At 36.2% G+C, this 18,299-nt stretch overlaps 1 protein-coding gene across 25 annotated transcripts in view; it reads right to left on the bottom strand.

Moving 5' to 3' along the window:
• MAPK8IP3 (mitogen-activated protein kinase 8 interacting protein 3) overlaps window positions 1-18,299 on the bottom strand; it is an 89,240-nt gene that overhangs the window by 32,582 nt on the left and 38,359 nt on the right. For 18 of the 25 annotated variants that reach the window (XM_074279608.1, XM_074279605.1, XM_074279595.1 and 15 more), the window contains 7 exons: window positions 16,158-16,404; window positions 15,506-15,608; window positions 15,021-15,139; window positions 4,924-4,935; window positions 3,808-3,825; window positions 1,664-1,721; window positions 386-538 (listed from right to left, as the gene is read on the bottom strand). In XM_074279608.1, the coding sequence (XP_074135709.1) occupies window positions 386-538; window positions 1,664-1,721; window positions 3,808-3,825; window positions 4,924-4,935; window positions 15,021-15,139; window positions 15,506-15,608; window positions 16,158-16,404 (710 nt within the window). The remainder of the gene's footprint in view (window positions 1-385; window positions 539-1,663; window positions 1,722-3,807; window positions 3,826-4,923; window positions 4,936-15,020; window positions 15,140-15,505; window positions 15,609-16,157; window positions 16,405-18,299) is intronic. The other 7 variants (XM_074279597.1, XM_074279609.1, XM_074279600.1 and 4 more) reach the window with 2 other exon arrangements.

An 18,299-nucleotide genomic window follows, 5' to 3' on the forward strand; every position in this document is an offset into this window, starting at 1 on the left:
TTCCTCAGAATTGAGAAGAAGAAAGTGACACATGATGAAAGTAAGAGATACTAAAGTATATGGGAAGAGGCATGAAAGAAGGCAGGCACAGTCAAGTCACTAAGAACTCCTTGAGCACCTGCTACATGTTCAGCCCCATGCTAAGAGCTGTCCAAGAGGGAACCATATCGTGGCAAGGAGTTGAAGTAGGAGGAGTAAGAGAAGTGAAAGGCCCTGGGAAGTGGAAAGGTGACAACTATCCATTTTCTCTCTCTTTAAACAAACTAATACTATTTTATTAGTTTATTAGAAGTCAAGATGGACAAAGGCTCTAGGTACTTTTTGTACCTGGCAGTAGACTCTTCAAACATTTCTTCCCAACCAGCTATCCCCTGCCATCCCTTACCGTTTGAGCTCCTCTTCTAGTTCCTTGACTCTGGTTTCCATTTTGGCTTTGGCCTGCTTTGTAGCTTCCAATTCTCCCTTCAGCACCTCCTGTTCCCCAGACAACTGGTCCACCTTGGCAATCAGGTCATTCTTCACCACATTCAAAGCATTTCTTTTTAAAAAAGCAACAAAATTGTGTTTAGAAGAATTGCACTTGTTTAATCTACACTAGATTACTTGTTATCTAGGGAAGGGGGGTGAGGGAAGGGAGGGAAAAAAATTTGGAACACAAGGTTTTGCAAGGGTGAAAGTTGAAAACTATCTTTGTATGTATTTTGAAAATAAAAAGCTGCTATTTTAAAAAAACCATTTAAATCTAAAAATAAATGCAGCAATGTTGGTTTTGAAGATTATTAGTAGAGAAGTGTGGAGAAGGAGAAAAATAATCTATCTACTCTTTCATAACTTGACATATCAATCTGAATGAAGCCTTAAAAATCCAAAAGCACTGACTCTTAATTATGGTTTAAGTTTCTCAGGTTAAAAATTCACAAAAAGTTCCTGTTGTTTTCAAATTAATTCCTAAAGATCCCAATGTTTATTTTTTACAGGTTTTATGTTCCCACAAAATGTTTTCACAGACACTCAATGTCTTTTTTGCTCCTATTCAAAATTAAAAAAAAAAAAAAGAGATAATACAGATGACAAGACTTATGAGCATTAAGATAGTGATAAGTAAGATAGTTTAAAAAAGACCATTTTAATAAACACAGAAGAAAAATAATTATGTATGAAATTGTGTTTCCATTTTATACAGTTTGCTCAAAAAGAAAGTGTGTAATAAATTCTACATGTTATTTCCAAACAAGCAAACAAACAAAAAAGCAACAATATTAAAAAATTACATGGGACAATAGAAATTTCTAGAGTACATAAAAGCTTCAAAGAAAGAGCAGTTACTTTTGCAGCTAAATATCTCAGAAGCCCCAGAGATCAACTGGATGAATCAGAATCAGTGGTCAAGCTAAAGAAACAATATATGAAGCTCCTATCTAAACTCCTTAAACAAAGACAACAAGAAGGAACATCACTAAAGGTTAGCTGAATCTAAAAGTTTAAAATTGACCACAAACTATGCAGGAACAGAATAAATAAACTGTCACCCACTCTCAGGATCAGCAGCTGGCTATTTTTAAGATGGGACAGGACTAGGAGGAATCCCAGGTCCTGTGGAGAGAATTACTGAAATAGTCTAGAACAGCAAAAAGAGATTTAAAAAGGTGCACTGTTCTCTTACTTGGTCTCCAGGAGTTGTGAATTCTCCAGTAATAAGTTTCCTACTTCTTTGCCCATTCCTGTAACAAAAAGGAAGGAAATTTCAACCATGCCTAATCATGACTACTTCAGTAGAAAAAAGAGTATTTACTTGTAAATCCCATTCCCAGGGGACAGCCACTGTTTGGCAGTTTTTAGAATGTCCTTCAAAGAAAGATTCAAATTTATCACCCACTGGTAAGGAAGGATCCTTGGAGCAAACTTCAATAGAAAAAAACAGTAACTAGGATTTCTTCCTCCTGGGTGTCCTTTTGAAGCCTCCCCCAGGGCATTGTTTTAGAGACCAGATATGTGGCTCTGTAGAGCTAACCACTCAATTTTTTGGATATTCCTTCCACAGATTTTCCTAGGGATTCAAATTCTGAATCTCTAACAAGGGCTATGTACACCAGAATCCCTGAAGAATGAGTAATCCCTTTTAGTCATGATCCTCCATTGATCCTCTGATCAGAAAGCTTAAACTTCTGAAAAGAGGTTCCAACTTTGGAATTATAACCGAAAGAATCCAAATAAAATACTAAGTACTGAGGAAGGAGGCCTTGAAGGGGAGGAAGCCAAAGAGCACTGGGAAGTATGGAAAAATTCCATTGGAGATGGGATCCTAGCTCTGTAGCATCCATTAGTTTGGATTTAAATAAACATTTAAATTAGAACAGAGACTGCTGGATGGGATAAGGTATTGAACTTGAATTAAATCTTTGCCACTGCCCCAACCCCATATTTCATAGGCATTATTCCATTTCAGCTTTTTCAAAATTTAAATTTTTAATGAACAAGCACAAAAATGTCCCCAGTTCCCCAAGAGTATGGAAGTTGGTGCTATGGTGACAAGAGAATAGAGAGGACAACACAGCACTTAACAAAGAACCCCTTCCCCAGGAGATGGGATGGACAAGGGATGGCCAATGCAGCTCTCCAGACTGGCTAGAAGCAGCCCAAGCTATGAGGGGGAAAAAATGAAGAAAAAGTGCCACTGAATTTCAATAGATTGCCTTGACACTGCAGAGTATGTGCTTACCCCCAGACCAGAGGAAAAGGGGAAGACACAATCCTACAACAGTGCAGGGACTATAGCCTTTTAGACAGAGTCTAATAAAAGGAGATGGGGATGGCAGGAAGGAAGGAGGGTGAGATCTCTCCTGCACAGTCCCCAGAAAAAGGAGGGGACTAGAGGTGGGACTGCTTGTGGTCTTCTCCACCAGGTGGTATGAAAGACTCTTGAGCTTTTCAGGACCAGAGACTAAAACAAGACTGTGGGTTCCTAATCCTGGAAATATTTGACGGCAGCACAAAATAAATGTTCTAAAACCAATTCTCTAGGAAAGAACAGTGGAATAATCAAATCCAGACTGTGTAGGAAAAAGGAAAAACACCTTGTTTCAGCCTCAAGTCCTAGTTACTTCCCTCCACTTCTCCAACCCCATCCAAAACAGGAAGGGGAAAAAAAAAAAAAAAAAAAACAAAACCCATGAATTAAAAAAAAGCTTTATATTTGAGAGTCCCTGGTATCTCCATTCTGACCTCCTCTGCCATGGAAGTAATGGCATTGCCTCTTTCTTTTCAAAACAAAGAGCAGGCCCCAGCCCTCAGTATCCAATAGTACTGAGTGAGTGCTTATACGAACAGGGCATTTTCCTGAGTTAGTGAAGATTCAGAGAACTTTAGAGCAGGTCTCCTCTTAGCAGGAGACTTGAAATGCCCTGCCCCATCTAGCCTCACGCAAAGATAAACAAACAGTATGGTACAGATTTTTCAGGAGATATGAAGGAGAATCAGGGTGGGAGCCTACAGAGACTGCCTCAGCCATTATGAAAATAAGGCAAAGGGGAGAGATAGTCTGGAGAAGAGGCTGCTCTGAATAGCCTGTTCTAGGCCTGCCCAAAACAGAACACAGAGCAGACACGCACAAGGGGAAAGAACCCCATGCCAAAGATGTGGAGCCCAGGCTGCAGACTATCTCCCCAAAGGCCCCGCCACCACCACTACTACACCGTTTCCATGCAAAACCCAAACAACAAAACCCAATGGAGCATGACAAGATGTTGGGTGAAGAGGAAAAGCCAGAAACTGGAAAAAACATACACTTAAATATGGCCTTTGCCTTACCAAAAAAATCATCCCGCACTATGAGAGCCGTCCCAATCCCAAAGGAAGGAGTTGGGGGTAACGGGAAGGAAGAAAGGGAAAGAAAGGAAGGAAGAAAAAACAAGCAGCCATTAAACATCCATCATAAATAGAAAACTGAGCAGTGAGTCACAATGCTCATGAGTTACTTCATTTTGGAAAAGGATCATAGAGGAAGGGATGGGAAGGAATGGAGAAAAACAGGATGGGGGAGGGGAGTGTTAGATTCTTATGCCTGATATGTCAAGGTGCTGATTTTTGAGACTTAGCAAGAATTTAAGACATTTATTCCCTTCTTCACAATACCAAAGACTACTAGGCACATGTGAAACAGGGAAAGGTCAAAGGGTGAATTTAGACATGAAATTAATGGGTTATAGTATATCAAAATTTCCAGGCTGCTTAGGCCATTTTTAGATAAAGGAACAATTCTGAACCAGGGAGAGATGTACATGCAAAAGGTTAGTATTCTTTAGCTATAGAGTTTGGAAGCCCAGAATTTTCTCTGGAAGAAGGCAAGGAGATGGCATCTTCCTGCTAACAAAGCAAAGAATGATCTGGACTAAAACAGAAAAGCAGGGGAGGAGGATTCCTAAAAAGTCTGGTTAAGTAACCATGTTGTAAGAAACCACAGGCAGGGCCTATGATCCTCCTAAAGCCTGACTGCTTTTATTACTGTATGCCTTCTGAGAGAGTTTCCTAATCTAAGTTGAGTGAGGAGTTCAGGAAATTGGGTGAACTTTCAAAAATTTTTTTGCTAAGTTTAATGCATATAAATAAGATATATACTATTATTCTATTACCAATAGATTATTAGTCTAAATGGGGAATTTTTCTCTTATAAGGAGAGATAATTAGCACAGTAGATCAGGTTAAACCTAAGGAATATCACCAATGGACTGGGAGAGCAAATCAAGGAAGCTTACTAAGCTATTGGAAAGTGAACAAAAAGTAAGGAGGTGGGACGAAGGGCCCAATAGGTATTTGGAAACAGCAGGGGAGTATCACATGTGTATACCATATCATTCCATCTAAATTCAACAAGTGGGAAAAAGGAACCCAAAATAAACAAAGACACTGAACAAGAGAGATACACACCTGAGAACTCCCCTATGGGCCATGTCCAGCGAAGCACAGAGAGACAAGGGGAAAAGGAAGTGACAAAAAGGTCAATCGGTGACTGAAACCAACAAAATAAAAAGTTTTTGTTAAAGAAAAATTAACAATGACTCAGCCATTTCAATGGTAAAGGGTATGAAGAATAAGGAAAAAGACTGTCTAGTCTATCTTGGTGGCAGAAGACTACCAGGGGCAGAAATACAAAGGTAAAGTCCTCATAGGGAAATAAAGAGCTAAATGACTTCAGTGACCCAGAAGCAAGGTTTTCAAATATCACCAGAGGAACTGAAGTGCTCAGTTTCTCACTCCGATTTATTCTGCCTGAGAAGGCCTTCTCCCATTTCCCTCTGGTTTCATCCAACCATATATGAAGGGTACTACAAGGCTGGTTTCGTGGACAACTAAATCTGTTCTCTTAGTGACCTGCGCCAAGTTCTGGGAGGCAGTTTTTTCACAGAGTACTGTCATACTTTTCAGATCTTTTGAAAGGCTGAGAAGCAGCTTAATGCAGTAGAAAGAGCACTGGAGGGTCCAAAGGCTACCTCTGCCACCTCTCTGATCTGAGGGAAATTCCTTCATCTTTCTGGGCCTCAGTTTCTTTATATGTAAAATGAGGTTGGAATAGATGATTGCTAGCTAATGCATCTTCAAACTCCACGTCTATCATCTTTATTAGGATGAAAAATCAGTAACTTACCAATAATACCTGTTAGTCCACTTCTTCATTTTGAAATACAAAGAATTCAAGAAATAGAAGAGAAATTCCTACCTCACACTTGCTAACATTCCTCCCCCAGGTCTAAACAAAGGAAGAGAGGGAAAGAAATAGTTGAGGGATATGGAGGTAAGGGTAGTACGTGATATAACTAATCTGGTAGGGGGAATAAGAAATCTAGAATTTTAGGACTGGAAAGAATTTTAAGAGATTGACCCAATCTCCAATATAGTGCTGAAAAAAAAGGCTATATGGGAGAGAGGAATTTGGAGTTACTGCTTACATATTTCGTTGCACAATTAGGCTCAAAAGAAATGGAAAAATATAATTAAAGATCTCTTGGCATCTTCCCACAATGAAGAGAGAAAGGTTGCTTCTATGGGAAGGCTTGATTAATACAGAAACCTTAAAATGAAGTCTCAGTGATCTCTCTCCCACTAGAATGCACCACTCTTTGGTTTTGCCTGCTCAATTCCCAATCTTTCTTCAAAGCCCAGATTAAATCACAGTTTTTCCATGAAGCATTATCAATTCCTTTAGTCACAAATGATTTTGACTTTTCCTGAGCTCCCACAATGTTTACAATACTTTGTATGTGTCTTTATTATCTCATTTAACAGTGTATCAGATAACATTTACTTTGGAGGAATAGCAATCTATTCTAAATGACAGGCAAACAACAGTCAAGAGGCTGGAAAAAGCAATATATGCATGTCTAAGAAACTCAAAGATCTGGAATCTTCTATTTTTGCTTTATTCAGGAATACATAAAAATGTTTCAGCAGTATCTGATTGCCCTGGTTTTTTTTTCATTCTCTTTAATTCCCAGAATCTATTCTCTTCCATCCCCTGTGATTAAGGTTGCTCTGAGAGAGCAATTTTGAAGTCTTTCATTATTTTGTCTAGCTAGCCCTAGAATAAAGGAGGAATCATCATATCCAGGTTTGGTGTGTACTATGAAGAGATAATTGCTGAAGAATATAGTGCCCATAGCAGATACCACTCTAGCCAATTTCAAATAACATAATAGAATGAAATTCTGGGTCAAAACGACAGATTGAATGTAGAGCATGCCTCAAAAAATTGACTCTTCACAAAGGTTTTCCCAACTCTAATCATGTGAATACTCTTAAGTGCTTTTGTACTCAACTGGTACTGTATTATACTGTATATTGACTGACATAATACTTTGCACAAGTTCTTAATTCTTTCATAGGGATATTTTTATTCCCCCACACAAGATGTAAGACCATAACAAGTAGAAGTCATGTCTTTTCTTTCTTTTCTCTCTCCCCATAGCACCTGTGGAGAGCAGGCAACTAAAATTGTCATGAATAACATGGACTGCTTGAGTGACTAGTTAGTGTTTTACTTCTTCATTATTAGAGGATTATGTGAAAGTCAAAGTGCCTAAAAAAATTTTCTTATTTTTGTCAAAAATACAATTATCCTTCCAATATCTCAGGTTTATAATCTTAGCGTTATCCTGGACTACTAGCTCCTTATCCCATATATCTAATCAGTTGCCAACTCCTGTCATTATTGCCTCCATAACATCTCTCAAATTCAAGTCCTTCTTTCTACTCACATAGCTTCCACCACAGTTCAGGCCTTCATCACATCTCACAACAGTCTTCTAATCTCAAGTCTTTCAACATTCCAGTCCATTTTAGACACTGTTATCAGTGTAACTTTCTTTAAATACAGATCTGACTACATAATTCCCCAATTCATCCAAATATAGTGTTTTCTTATGGCCTCTATGATTAAATACAATGTCTTTTTGTTTAGCTTTTAAAGCATCATACAACCTGGTCCCACCTGTGTGTTGGTGACTTTGTCACCTATTGCTAGAGTATATTTCCTGTAATAGAATCACTGTCGGACAAGATTCTCCCCTACTCACAAGGTTTTTTCTCATGAAGGCAGTAAGATTTTCTTTGAGACTGATTGGTCCCTATGGCAAAGGCTTAATTAATCTTTTTATCTACTGACCCAGGTTCCTAGTAGCTTCTGGCCAGACAAGCTTGTCTTTCTGGTCACCTAAGGGCATAAAAAATCCTAACTATGTAGAATCAAGCCCCTTCAGACTTGAAGGAGGCCATATGAATCACTGCCCTACTGAGTAGTTGTATTACTTAAGGAGGCAAGGGAAAACTCAATCTATATAAGCTAAGCACTATTTGTTCTTTTTTGATCATCTATGTTATAGCTAAATAATCTTCCTTTTGTTAACTATTGAATGATCTATCAGTGTGTGTGTCTGTTTTGTCCCAACAATGAACCTAAACTGTATTTTTACAGAAACCTTCTTCTTACTTCTACTTCACAGAATGCCTCTCTTTTCCTTTCAGATGCAGCTCAGGCACTATCTTTTATATAGTTTTTCTTGCTCCTCCCAACAACTAGCATCTCCTCCCATACGACTATATATTTAACTTTCATACCTTTTTTCTATTTAAACTGTATATATTTATTTGTATATGTAATTGAGGTCTCTCACTAGAATGTAAGTTCATTGTCAGAGAGGACTATTTCATTCTGAATGAAATACTTGAATACCTAGAGACTATAAAAGGTACTTAATAAATACCTACTAATTGATTGTTTCCAGATATTACAAAATCTATAGAGACACATTCAAAGGCCTATAGTCTAAAAATCTCATATTAAAGGATTAGTGTGCTGTGTACTTAGGCCTGTTAATTTAGTCAGCAAACAATCAAATCAAATAAGCACTTACTTTATGATGGGCAGTGTGTTAAAAAACTAGGGATACAAAGAAAAACCAAAAAACCAAACTAACACACCACCACTAACAACAAAAAAGTTTCTACTCTCAAGGAGTTCCAGTTTATTAAAACAGGAAAATATGGTTCAATAACGTGAGATAAACTAAGTAATTTCAAATGACATGATCAGGGAGATCATGGATTTAGAAAATTTCCAAAAGACAGAGATTCCATCAAGGGCATTTGATGCTGGATACATCCTGTTGCCAGCAGATTTTTCCTGTCAGCTAAAAGAAGCTGGCAACCAAGTCCCTTGGATGGATGGTGGAAAAAGGAAGAGGGAATACTCTTTAGCAGTGACATTCCATGGCCATACACTATTTCATGGGAGAGACCTGAATTGAAAACTGAAGCTTATCACTAGCTTAGGTTTTTTAGCCTGTTGGAGATATTTCATATTCTGATGAGGTATTTATTAAGTCTTGAATATAAATTTTTATGACTAACAATTCCATCTCCTGGATGGTGTAATACAGTGTGCTAAGATTTGCTTAAGAGAGCATATGTTGTATTGACTTTTCTGGATCTTATCTAGAGGCTGCTTGTAACTTAGGTACCCAAAGTACATGGTCTGGGGCAGAATCAGAGAGAGAGTAATCTTTATGTCAAAGTTCTATTAGATATCCGAGAATACCATTGCATATTAAATCTTGAACAGAGTTCTTAAATTCTTCCTTGAATTGGTTCGTGAGAGCATTTTACCATACCATCCTTGCTGGTGAAGTCCCGTGCTATGCTAAGGCTTCAAAAATTTGCTAATGCTTTGACATCTGCCAGCATGACCTGTATGCAATAATGAATATTACCTTCCAGATAACCTTTGATATCAAGACCCTCATCTCTTACTTGGTCAATGGCAAAACTTCAATCATAACTGTAATCAGACAAGAAATTGGTCAAGACTGCTGAGACAATTCCCTGGGGAAGCTCATTCATGTAAGGTAAGAGAAGATGCCAACTTGGCTGCTACTGAGGTCAATGGGGATGCTCCTTCACTGGCACAACCTTGACTCCAACAAGTCAATCATTTCTAGTTAGAGTTATTCCAGAAGCACGGCAAATAAGCTCACAGGGCCTGAGAGATCAGAGAGGGAGATTATTAGAGTAAAGCAAACCAATTGTCACAGGGACAATATAAGCTTGTTAAAGACTATATATTTCAGAACCTTAAAACAAAGGTATAAAAAGATCAATCCTGAGGCCTTATGAGGACAGAACAGGAGCAGGAACAGAGAAAAAGACAAAGGTAAGCCAAGTAAAGCTCAAGAAAGCTTCAGGCAAGAGTTTTTGGAAACTTTTGAAATATACCTACCTATAAACTACTAGTGACTCTTAGTTTCTGCTCTCAATGTACCATTCAGACACAGACCATATTTTCTAGTTCTTTGGGCTACCATGGGATGGTCAAGATTTAATGCCAAGTCCAAGTTTACCTGTGATTCACTTAAGGGTCACTTTTTCCCAGAACTTCATCAGCAAGACATTTCACTTAATCAAAGAGCCTAATGTTACTTGCAGGTTTGAAGATATTCCTAGAATTTTCTGTTTCAGTCCATTTATAAAAATTAAAAATTCTAAGGAAGACTAATTCCAGCACTGAACCCTGAGGATTTAATCTCCAGGTTTATATCTGCTTTTCCCTTCCCTTACTTCCTGTCTCTGTAACAGGCAGCATGGCGCAATAGAGAGAGAACTAGTATCAAAGCCAGGAATGCCTCAGATTTCATTTTTGCTAATATATGCATCTGATACATGCTGCCTATGTGGCCCTGGACAAGTCATATAACTTTGGTATTCTTGATAACTAAAACTACACACAGAAGGTATCTACTTGCAATAGTAGAAAGTGTTTCCTCACTGGATAGCTTCCTATCCTGCTTCTTATCCTTCCCTATCCCTAAATTCCCTACAATCCTAGGATGACTCAATTATTTTAAAAGTCTGAATTAATCTTATGAAAAGTCATTTAAAAATCATTAAATTTTTAAAAAAGATGTATGAAAAATAATGGAAATCCTATCCACAAATTATTCTCATTTATGTTTCATTGAAATAAGGCTGCTTTTCTCACAATAGCTATGTTAGCTGAAATATTCAGTAACATCACTTTTTTTTTTTTTTTTAGATTTTGACAGATAACTTCAAAGAAAGTGGCACTCACTGTCTATGGTTCCCAGATCCTTTTCTTTTCTTTTTCTTTTTCTTTTTTTTTTTAATTTTCTATGTTTTATAGATATGAAATAAAGATTGATCATACAACAAAATAAAGAAAAGGAGACAGTAATTAAAACACAAAGAATAAACAAAACATGTCATTTCAGGGAATTTGCCAAAAGAAATACTGCATCAAAATACTATTCAGTTTGTTTTAGAGGAAAGAAGGTGAAGTGGCAACCAGCACCTTAGAGAGGATACTCTCTAAATCGTGGATGGCTCTGGTAACAAGAGGAAAGAGGATAAGAACAACAAAAGAAATGTAGAAAAGGACAGAAGGGCTCCATACCATGAGTCAAGACAAGTCAGAGAAATAGATACATTGCAGTTAGGTTTCGTAGTTTTGTTAACTTAATCGTATAAAATGGTAGGAAGACAAAAGACAAAAGTTCAGATAAAGTGCTTAATAATAATATCCAAAAATTGTATCCAATGAGCAATAAAACTGTGATCAAGCAATAGTACTGCTAGGTCTGTATCTCAAAGAGATCATTAAAAAAGGGAAAGAACCTACACATATAAAAATATTCATAGCAACTCTTTTTGTGATGGCAATTAATTGGAAATTGAGGAATACCTGTTAATTGGGGAATGGCTGGACAAATTTTGGTATATAAATATAATACAATGCCATTGTGCAATAAGAAATGACAAGCAGGTGGATTTCAGAAAACTTGGAAAGAGTTACACAAATACTCAGATCAGAACATTAGTAACAACATTGTGTGATGATCAACTATGACAGACTTTGTTCTCATCAATCAGTGATCCCAAGATAATTCCAAAAGACTCATGATGGAAAATGCTATCCACATCTAGACAAAGAATTATGGAGTCAGAATGCAGATAGAAGTATACTATTCTTACTCTCCCCCCATCACACCCTTTCTCATGGTTTTTCTTATTGTTCTGATGTTTCTTTCACAATATGACTAATGTGGAAATATGTTTAACATAATTTTTATTTGTATAACCTATATCAGATTGCCTGCTATCTTGTGAGGAGGGAGAAAATTTTGAAACTGAATTCTTATAAAAGTGAAAATTGAAAACTATCTTTACATGTAATTGGAAAAAATAAAATACTATTAAGTGGGGGGAAAAAGAACTGGTAAAAGGGATGGGTTCAGAGCAACCTGGAAAAAATTTATGTGAACTGATACAGAGTAGAATGAGCAAAGCCAAGAGAACAACTGTTCAATAATAATGTTATAAATAAGAACATCTTTGAATTTAAAAATAGTAACATCATCCCAAAAAATTAACTTATTTAGAACTCAATACTCCAAGATTTTTTCAATCTGGGTTCTTCCTTCATCGACAAAGTCATTAAGCTTTAGTAGAAGTTTTTGTAAATTTCTGCATCCAAATAATCACTTCAAAACAATTATGATAAGTCATCTTCCAACTTGGCTAGGTAGAGCCTTTTATAATAGGTATACCGTCTGCCATTGTGCCTCAACTCAAAAGCCTTTCTGGCAGTGTACAGAGCTAGAGCTCATAGTCTTCTAGTATTCCTTTAGCAAACTCAGGGTCACCAAAATGATGCATTGAAGTCCAGTAAACACTTTAATAAAATATCTTTAGCTGGAAGTAATCTAAAATATCATTATTATCTTGTTGCTAAAATCTGTTATTTCTTTGTCTACTCTGAGACCAATTTTTTCATGATGCCTAATTGCCACTACTTCAGATGACAAATTCTCCTTACAAAATTAGGTTCAATAATTTGTTATGTTTCATGAATGAAAACAAATGTACAAAGCAATTAAATACTGAGAGGGAACTCTGAAATGACACAAATATAGTTTAATATTAAATAGGATCTTTACATACAAATTGTTCACAATAAATTTTTTTCACTTGCTTAAATTTAATTGTTTTATTTTTTTCTGATTATACATGTATATTAATTTTTCAACATACATTTCTTTGTGAATCATATTGGTAGAGAAAAATCAGAACAAAAGGGAAAAACCACAAAAGAAGAAAAAAATGAACACGGCAGATGGTATTTTCTATCCAAATTTTATTGGAATTGCCTTCGATTATTGAATTGTTGAGAAGAACCAAGTCTCATGGCACAATTTGCTGTTACTATATACAATGTATTGCTGGTTCTGCTTGTTTTGCTCCACATCAGTTCATGTAAATGTTTCTAGGCCTTTCTAAAACCAGCTTGCTCATTATTTTTTATAGAACAACAATATTCCATTAATGTCATATACCATAACTTATTCAGCCATTCCCCAATTTATGGGCCACTACTCATTTTCCGATTCTCTGCCATCACAAAAAGAGTCACTACAAACAGTTTTACACATGTAGGTCCTTCTCCTCCCCCCCCTTTATGTTTTCCTTGGAATAGGTTCGGTAGTGATACTTCTGGATCAAAGGGATAAAATGATTTTTAAAAGAATAAATGCAAGAATATGTGATGGTCAACTATGATATACTTAGCTCTTCTTAGGAATGCAGTGATCAAGACAATTCCAAAACATTTGGTATGGAAAATGCCATCTGCATCCAGAGGGAGAATAATGGAGAATGAATGAAGCACACTATTTTCACCTTTTTGGGGTTTTGCTTTTTTTCTTTCTTTCTTGTGTTTTTTTTTTCTCTTTTGTTTTGATTTTTCTTTCATAACATGACAAATATAGAAATGTTTAAAATAACTGTACATGTATAACCTATATCAGACTGCAGGTTATCTTAAGGAGGGGAGAGGTAATGGTGGGAGGGAGAAAAAATTTGGAACTCAAAATCTTACAAAAATGATTGTTGAAAATTAATTTTACATGTAATTGAAAAAATTAAATACTATTGAGAATAAAAAAGAATAAATGTTTAAACATATGAAGTAAAAAGAATTCCATTTGCCTGGATGGAAAAACAATAATTTCAGGCCCAGATAATTCAAGTAGAATGTAATTCTGGTAGTGAGCACTGCAAAAATCCATCTATATACATTCTCATCAGTCACCAAATGCAGATATATTTACTTTTAAACAGGCTATGAGGTAGACACACAGGTTAGAAAAAAATTGGAATACCAAACCAAGAAGGGCAATTGATCTTCTGTTTAGGGCAGTATCTATGAAGATCAGTAGGCTACCACAGATGATTACATTGTTTGCCTCTCTGAATTAAGATCAGAAATATGCACTTCACTGCTGGACCTATACAACCACCAATGTCTGTATACCCAAGGAAATAGCCAACAACAGGAAGGGTTGAACATGAAGACATAACAAAGTTTAAGGACACCCTGAAAAACAGTAAGGCAGGATGGCATGAAATATATTACATGAGAACTGTTCACAACAGGAAATTTTGCCTTGAAACTATAAGAAGGTAGGTCACTTCATTTCATGCCTTAGGAAAAAAAATACTAATGGGCAAAATGAGGCAAAACATATATATTACAGGGAACAGATATCAAACTAAAGGCTGGCTTTACAAATTAATTAGCTGGAATCATCACAGAATGGTTGCTTAGGGCACATGTAAATGAGAAACCAGAAGCAACAGTTTTCCTTGGCCATAAACCATGTGAATTAGATCAAGTATATGGAAAAAGCCAATTTCTTCAATACTTCTGGTCAGTAGAAAGAGACCAAACTACATTATTACTGAAGTGAACATCAACCTGTATTCCTGAAGGTTAACAATATAGCACTTGCTATTAAAAAATGGGAAGACATTTTAGAACTAAACTGGCTATATGACTCTGGGCAAGTCATGTAATCCCAATTACCTTACCAAAAATAAATAAATAAATAAATGAATAATGAACTGATGCATTGAAATGTGCCGCTCATAATTACAATCACAGATCATTATATCACAGATGATATAAATCTTTTGCTCTAGTGGCTCACAATAACATTTACAGTCAATGCTAGTTAATCTGCCTTAAATAGTAGATGGCTATAGCAAGTACATCAAAAAAACTCTACACTTACTTTGAGGATATTTATTTTTTTAGTACAGAAGGGAGGAAAGAGAAGTACTGAGCAAGAAACTTTAAACAAGAAATTTTCTAAAGAAATGCTCCCAGTCTATTTTAGAAATTATGGCAACATGGAAATGAAAATAAGTCTTCTAATATCTGTGGGATGTCTTTTCTAAGACTTTTCTCATAAGAAGCATAGCACACCAAATATATCCATAATTTCTTACTCATCAGGCATTTCACTAACATCAAGGGGAATTATGAAGTGGACAAAAGGTGTTGCTGGACAAAACCTTTATTCCAAATCTACTCTTCAAAAAAATGTTCTTACCATAGGGTTGTTGAAAGGTCTATTTTATATGAAAAACTGCATTATACAGTCACACAGAACAACTTTTACCTAGTAGGTCTGCACCTTCATCCACATCCCCAATGACTTCAGAACCTGCTGTAGACAGCTCATGATATAAGGAATCAGTGTTGATGCCAAAAGCCTTGTTGACAATTCCTTGGGTTGGGCTGTAAGGAGAAAAAAATGCATGTGTATACACACACACACAGAGTTGGATTAGTATGCACTATTAGTATGGAATTATTATGGGTTTATTAAATGTCTTCTATAACACACTAAATGACAAACATTGTTCTTTCATATTATAGGCATATAGTGAGACACAGTGGTCTGAAAATTAATTATCTCATTAGGCAAAGAAAGACTTAAGACATAGGAGAGGAATAGCTTTAACTTGAATTCATCAAGTAGTATCCAATTTTTAGTCTATTTAATTCATTAGGACATGGCATTTCTTACAGAGAAAGTATAAGGAAAAAGCCATCCCACTTAAGACTGTAAAAAGTGAGAGAACTAGAAGGAAGTTACTCTACCTATTTCCAGTGCGTTCCAATCGAGGTTCCTGGCACATGTCTAGCTCTGGTGTGGAATCTATGATGTCTTGAACATCAGACCATTCATCACTACTGCCCATCCCTAATACAAACAAGAAGAAAATCTGTGATTCAATTCATATTTATCTACCTGATTGCTAAGAAATTTCAAGAAACAAGGTCCTGGACCACTTGCTGGGACAGGGATTGTCAGGAAAGATAATTTTTCCCAAGTTCAATAGGATGAAAAGACCTAAACAAATATGTATATGGAAGAGGCAAGAATAAAAGAAATTAGAATTCACAAAGAATGGAAAAAAGTACACTAAAAAGCCTGTTAGCATTACAATGTATGCAAAATAATTCAATGATAGATTGTTGGATAACCAATAAAGATTTAATTGAGAGTTTTAGTGAATTGTGTGATTATTTTTATAGTCAAATTTTAGTAGAAAATACCCCAATTTCCTTTTTGCTTATTAGTTAGATTGTAGACTTGTATGAGATTGAAATGCCTATTTGAATAAAAGTAGTCTACACAAACCAAAACCTATACAAATGCTTCAGTGTTGGGCTTCTAAAAAGAAAACAGATTTGGTCCTCAGGCAGAAGGTGTCAGGCTGTATATGGCTAAGGCAGGAGGCTACAGTACCTATGCTGACATTCCTCATTTCTTGGGTGACCTGGACTTCCATGTTGCGACTATTGCGTTTCTCTCTTGCACGTTTGCTGTTCTTTGCTCCGAGGCCATAGTCCCCTAAGGGCTGCAGACTCTCATTCAGGGGGGTGACAGCAGCAGAGGGCACTGAGGATGTTGGAGTATTGGACTTGGTGCCGGTGGTGCTGGGTGTGGCAGCAGCAGAAGACTGGCCCGATTCAGACATTTCATCGTGTGGACACTAGGAGAGAAGACAGAGGAGGAAGACAGGAAGTACATCTGTGTGTTTCTCTTACTCCTCAGTTCTATGATTTGGTCACTGCCTTTTGGTATCTCAGTTAACATCAGACCTCTCACTCACAAACTAAAGACTACAGAATGAACAGCCACGGTGGCTAGCAGTGGGGTCCTGAATCTGGCTGAGCTACCAAGCTCTCTTCATGCGGAGTCCCAAACTCCCATGTTTTTCTTCTATTATCAAGGATAGCAATTAAAGATTGAGGTCTAATATGATATAAAAAGACTTTACTTGATGTAGGAAGAGACACTCCTTGGGAAGGAACATAAAGATGTCTTCAGTCCTATTATCATGATGGACTATATTTTATATATTATTAAGTTGTTACATATCTTGCTTGGGCTAACTACACTTGGGTGGTTCAAAAGGAATAGTCTCTGCTTTTACTTGACTAATGCCTCTCAGAGATGAGAAGATACAAGTATTACAAAACAGTCTCAGTTATGCATGCCACCTGCATTTCAGTGGTTTGGGACTTGGCATTCAATGTCACTATTCTACAATGCAATCAAACAATTCAGAATGTGATGAAGATGAACACTGCATGAAAAATGGCAATGCAACCCTTTGCAGCCAGGTTATCAGAATCAAATTGTAGTACAGGATGGTATAGGAGAAAAATAACCAAATTGAGAGATTAGGGGGGAAAGGTTGACCTAAATAAATAAATGGGGTTTTCTAGAAACCAAATTTTCAAGGCACCGTAACCACTGAAGCAGGAAGAATATGATTAGGTTATTGCATAAAGACTAGTTCAAGTTTCACCTCCTTTCATTAGGGTAAGTATAAATACTTCAGAGACTTCTGTAACTTCCCAATAGGAAAAGACTCTTCATTTTCAGCCAGTATCATGGGTTATGATATAATCTCACAATCTCAAAATGTGTACTTTAGTCTCTTGGTCATAATTTACTATACTAAAGGCAGAAAGTATTCCATAAAGTAAAAAAGCTAAAAAATAATATTTATGTTCTAAAATCTCATTCTTATCTAAATATTAGGCACCAGAAATCACTACTGATTTAAATATAGTACAATTCTATTTTTACAAAAACTGTAATTAGCAATTTATCCTAAGAATTTTATTTTTTAAATGCTATTTTATTTGAATACGTATGGAGAGATAAAACATGTCACTTTCTCTTCCTAATGAATTGAAGATAAGAGGAAAACTTTAATATCATATACAGCCTTAAAAGCCAAATTTTTGCTTATTTGCATTTTTAAAAAATCACCCATCTGTTAACTAGTACAATCTGGATACAATGTTTTTATTCTTATAGTAACTAACTTTATTATCTCAATGGTAATTTTTTAGGATTCTGCATAACTTCCATTCTTCATTGTGAGAATCTATAAAGAGAATTCCAATTTAAGTTTACAAGAAAGCAGTTGCTTGTCTCTTGGACAGGATAGTAAAATATATAATTTACCTATGTGCATAAACTAAGACTATAGTCATTTCTGGGGGAGAAGGGAGATATCATTTATGAGATGACATTAAAAATAATTTTTGTTTTCATAAAGGGGGAGAGATAAAAAGATGGTAGTTACCTTTAGAAGTTTTTAAAAACAGAATAAATTCTCTTGTCTAGAAATTTCTTGGGTAAAAGTTCTGAATGGACTAGAAGCCAGCTTAGAAGTAAACTTTCAGCTTCAAGTGATCTTTAGTGAAATTTCTTTTAAAAGTGAACAATTCTGTATTCTCCTCTAGCTTTCTGAAAACTACCAGAGCTTAAGTCAAGTAGTATATATGAGAGAGAACACAAATGTTCTTTCTAAGATTTCCCTTGTAGGCTTTATCTAACAGGTATCTCTGATCTGTGTTTAGGAGACCT

The sequence above is a fragment of the Sminthopsis crassicaudata genome, chromosome 1 (assembly GCF_048593235.1).
Source record: "Sminthopsis crassicaudata isolate SCR6 chromosome 1, ASM4859323v1, whole genome shotgun sequence".
Lineage (NCBI taxonomy): Eukaryota > Metazoa > Chordata > Mammalia > Dasyuromorphia > Dasyuridae > Sminthopsis > Sminthopsis crassicaudata.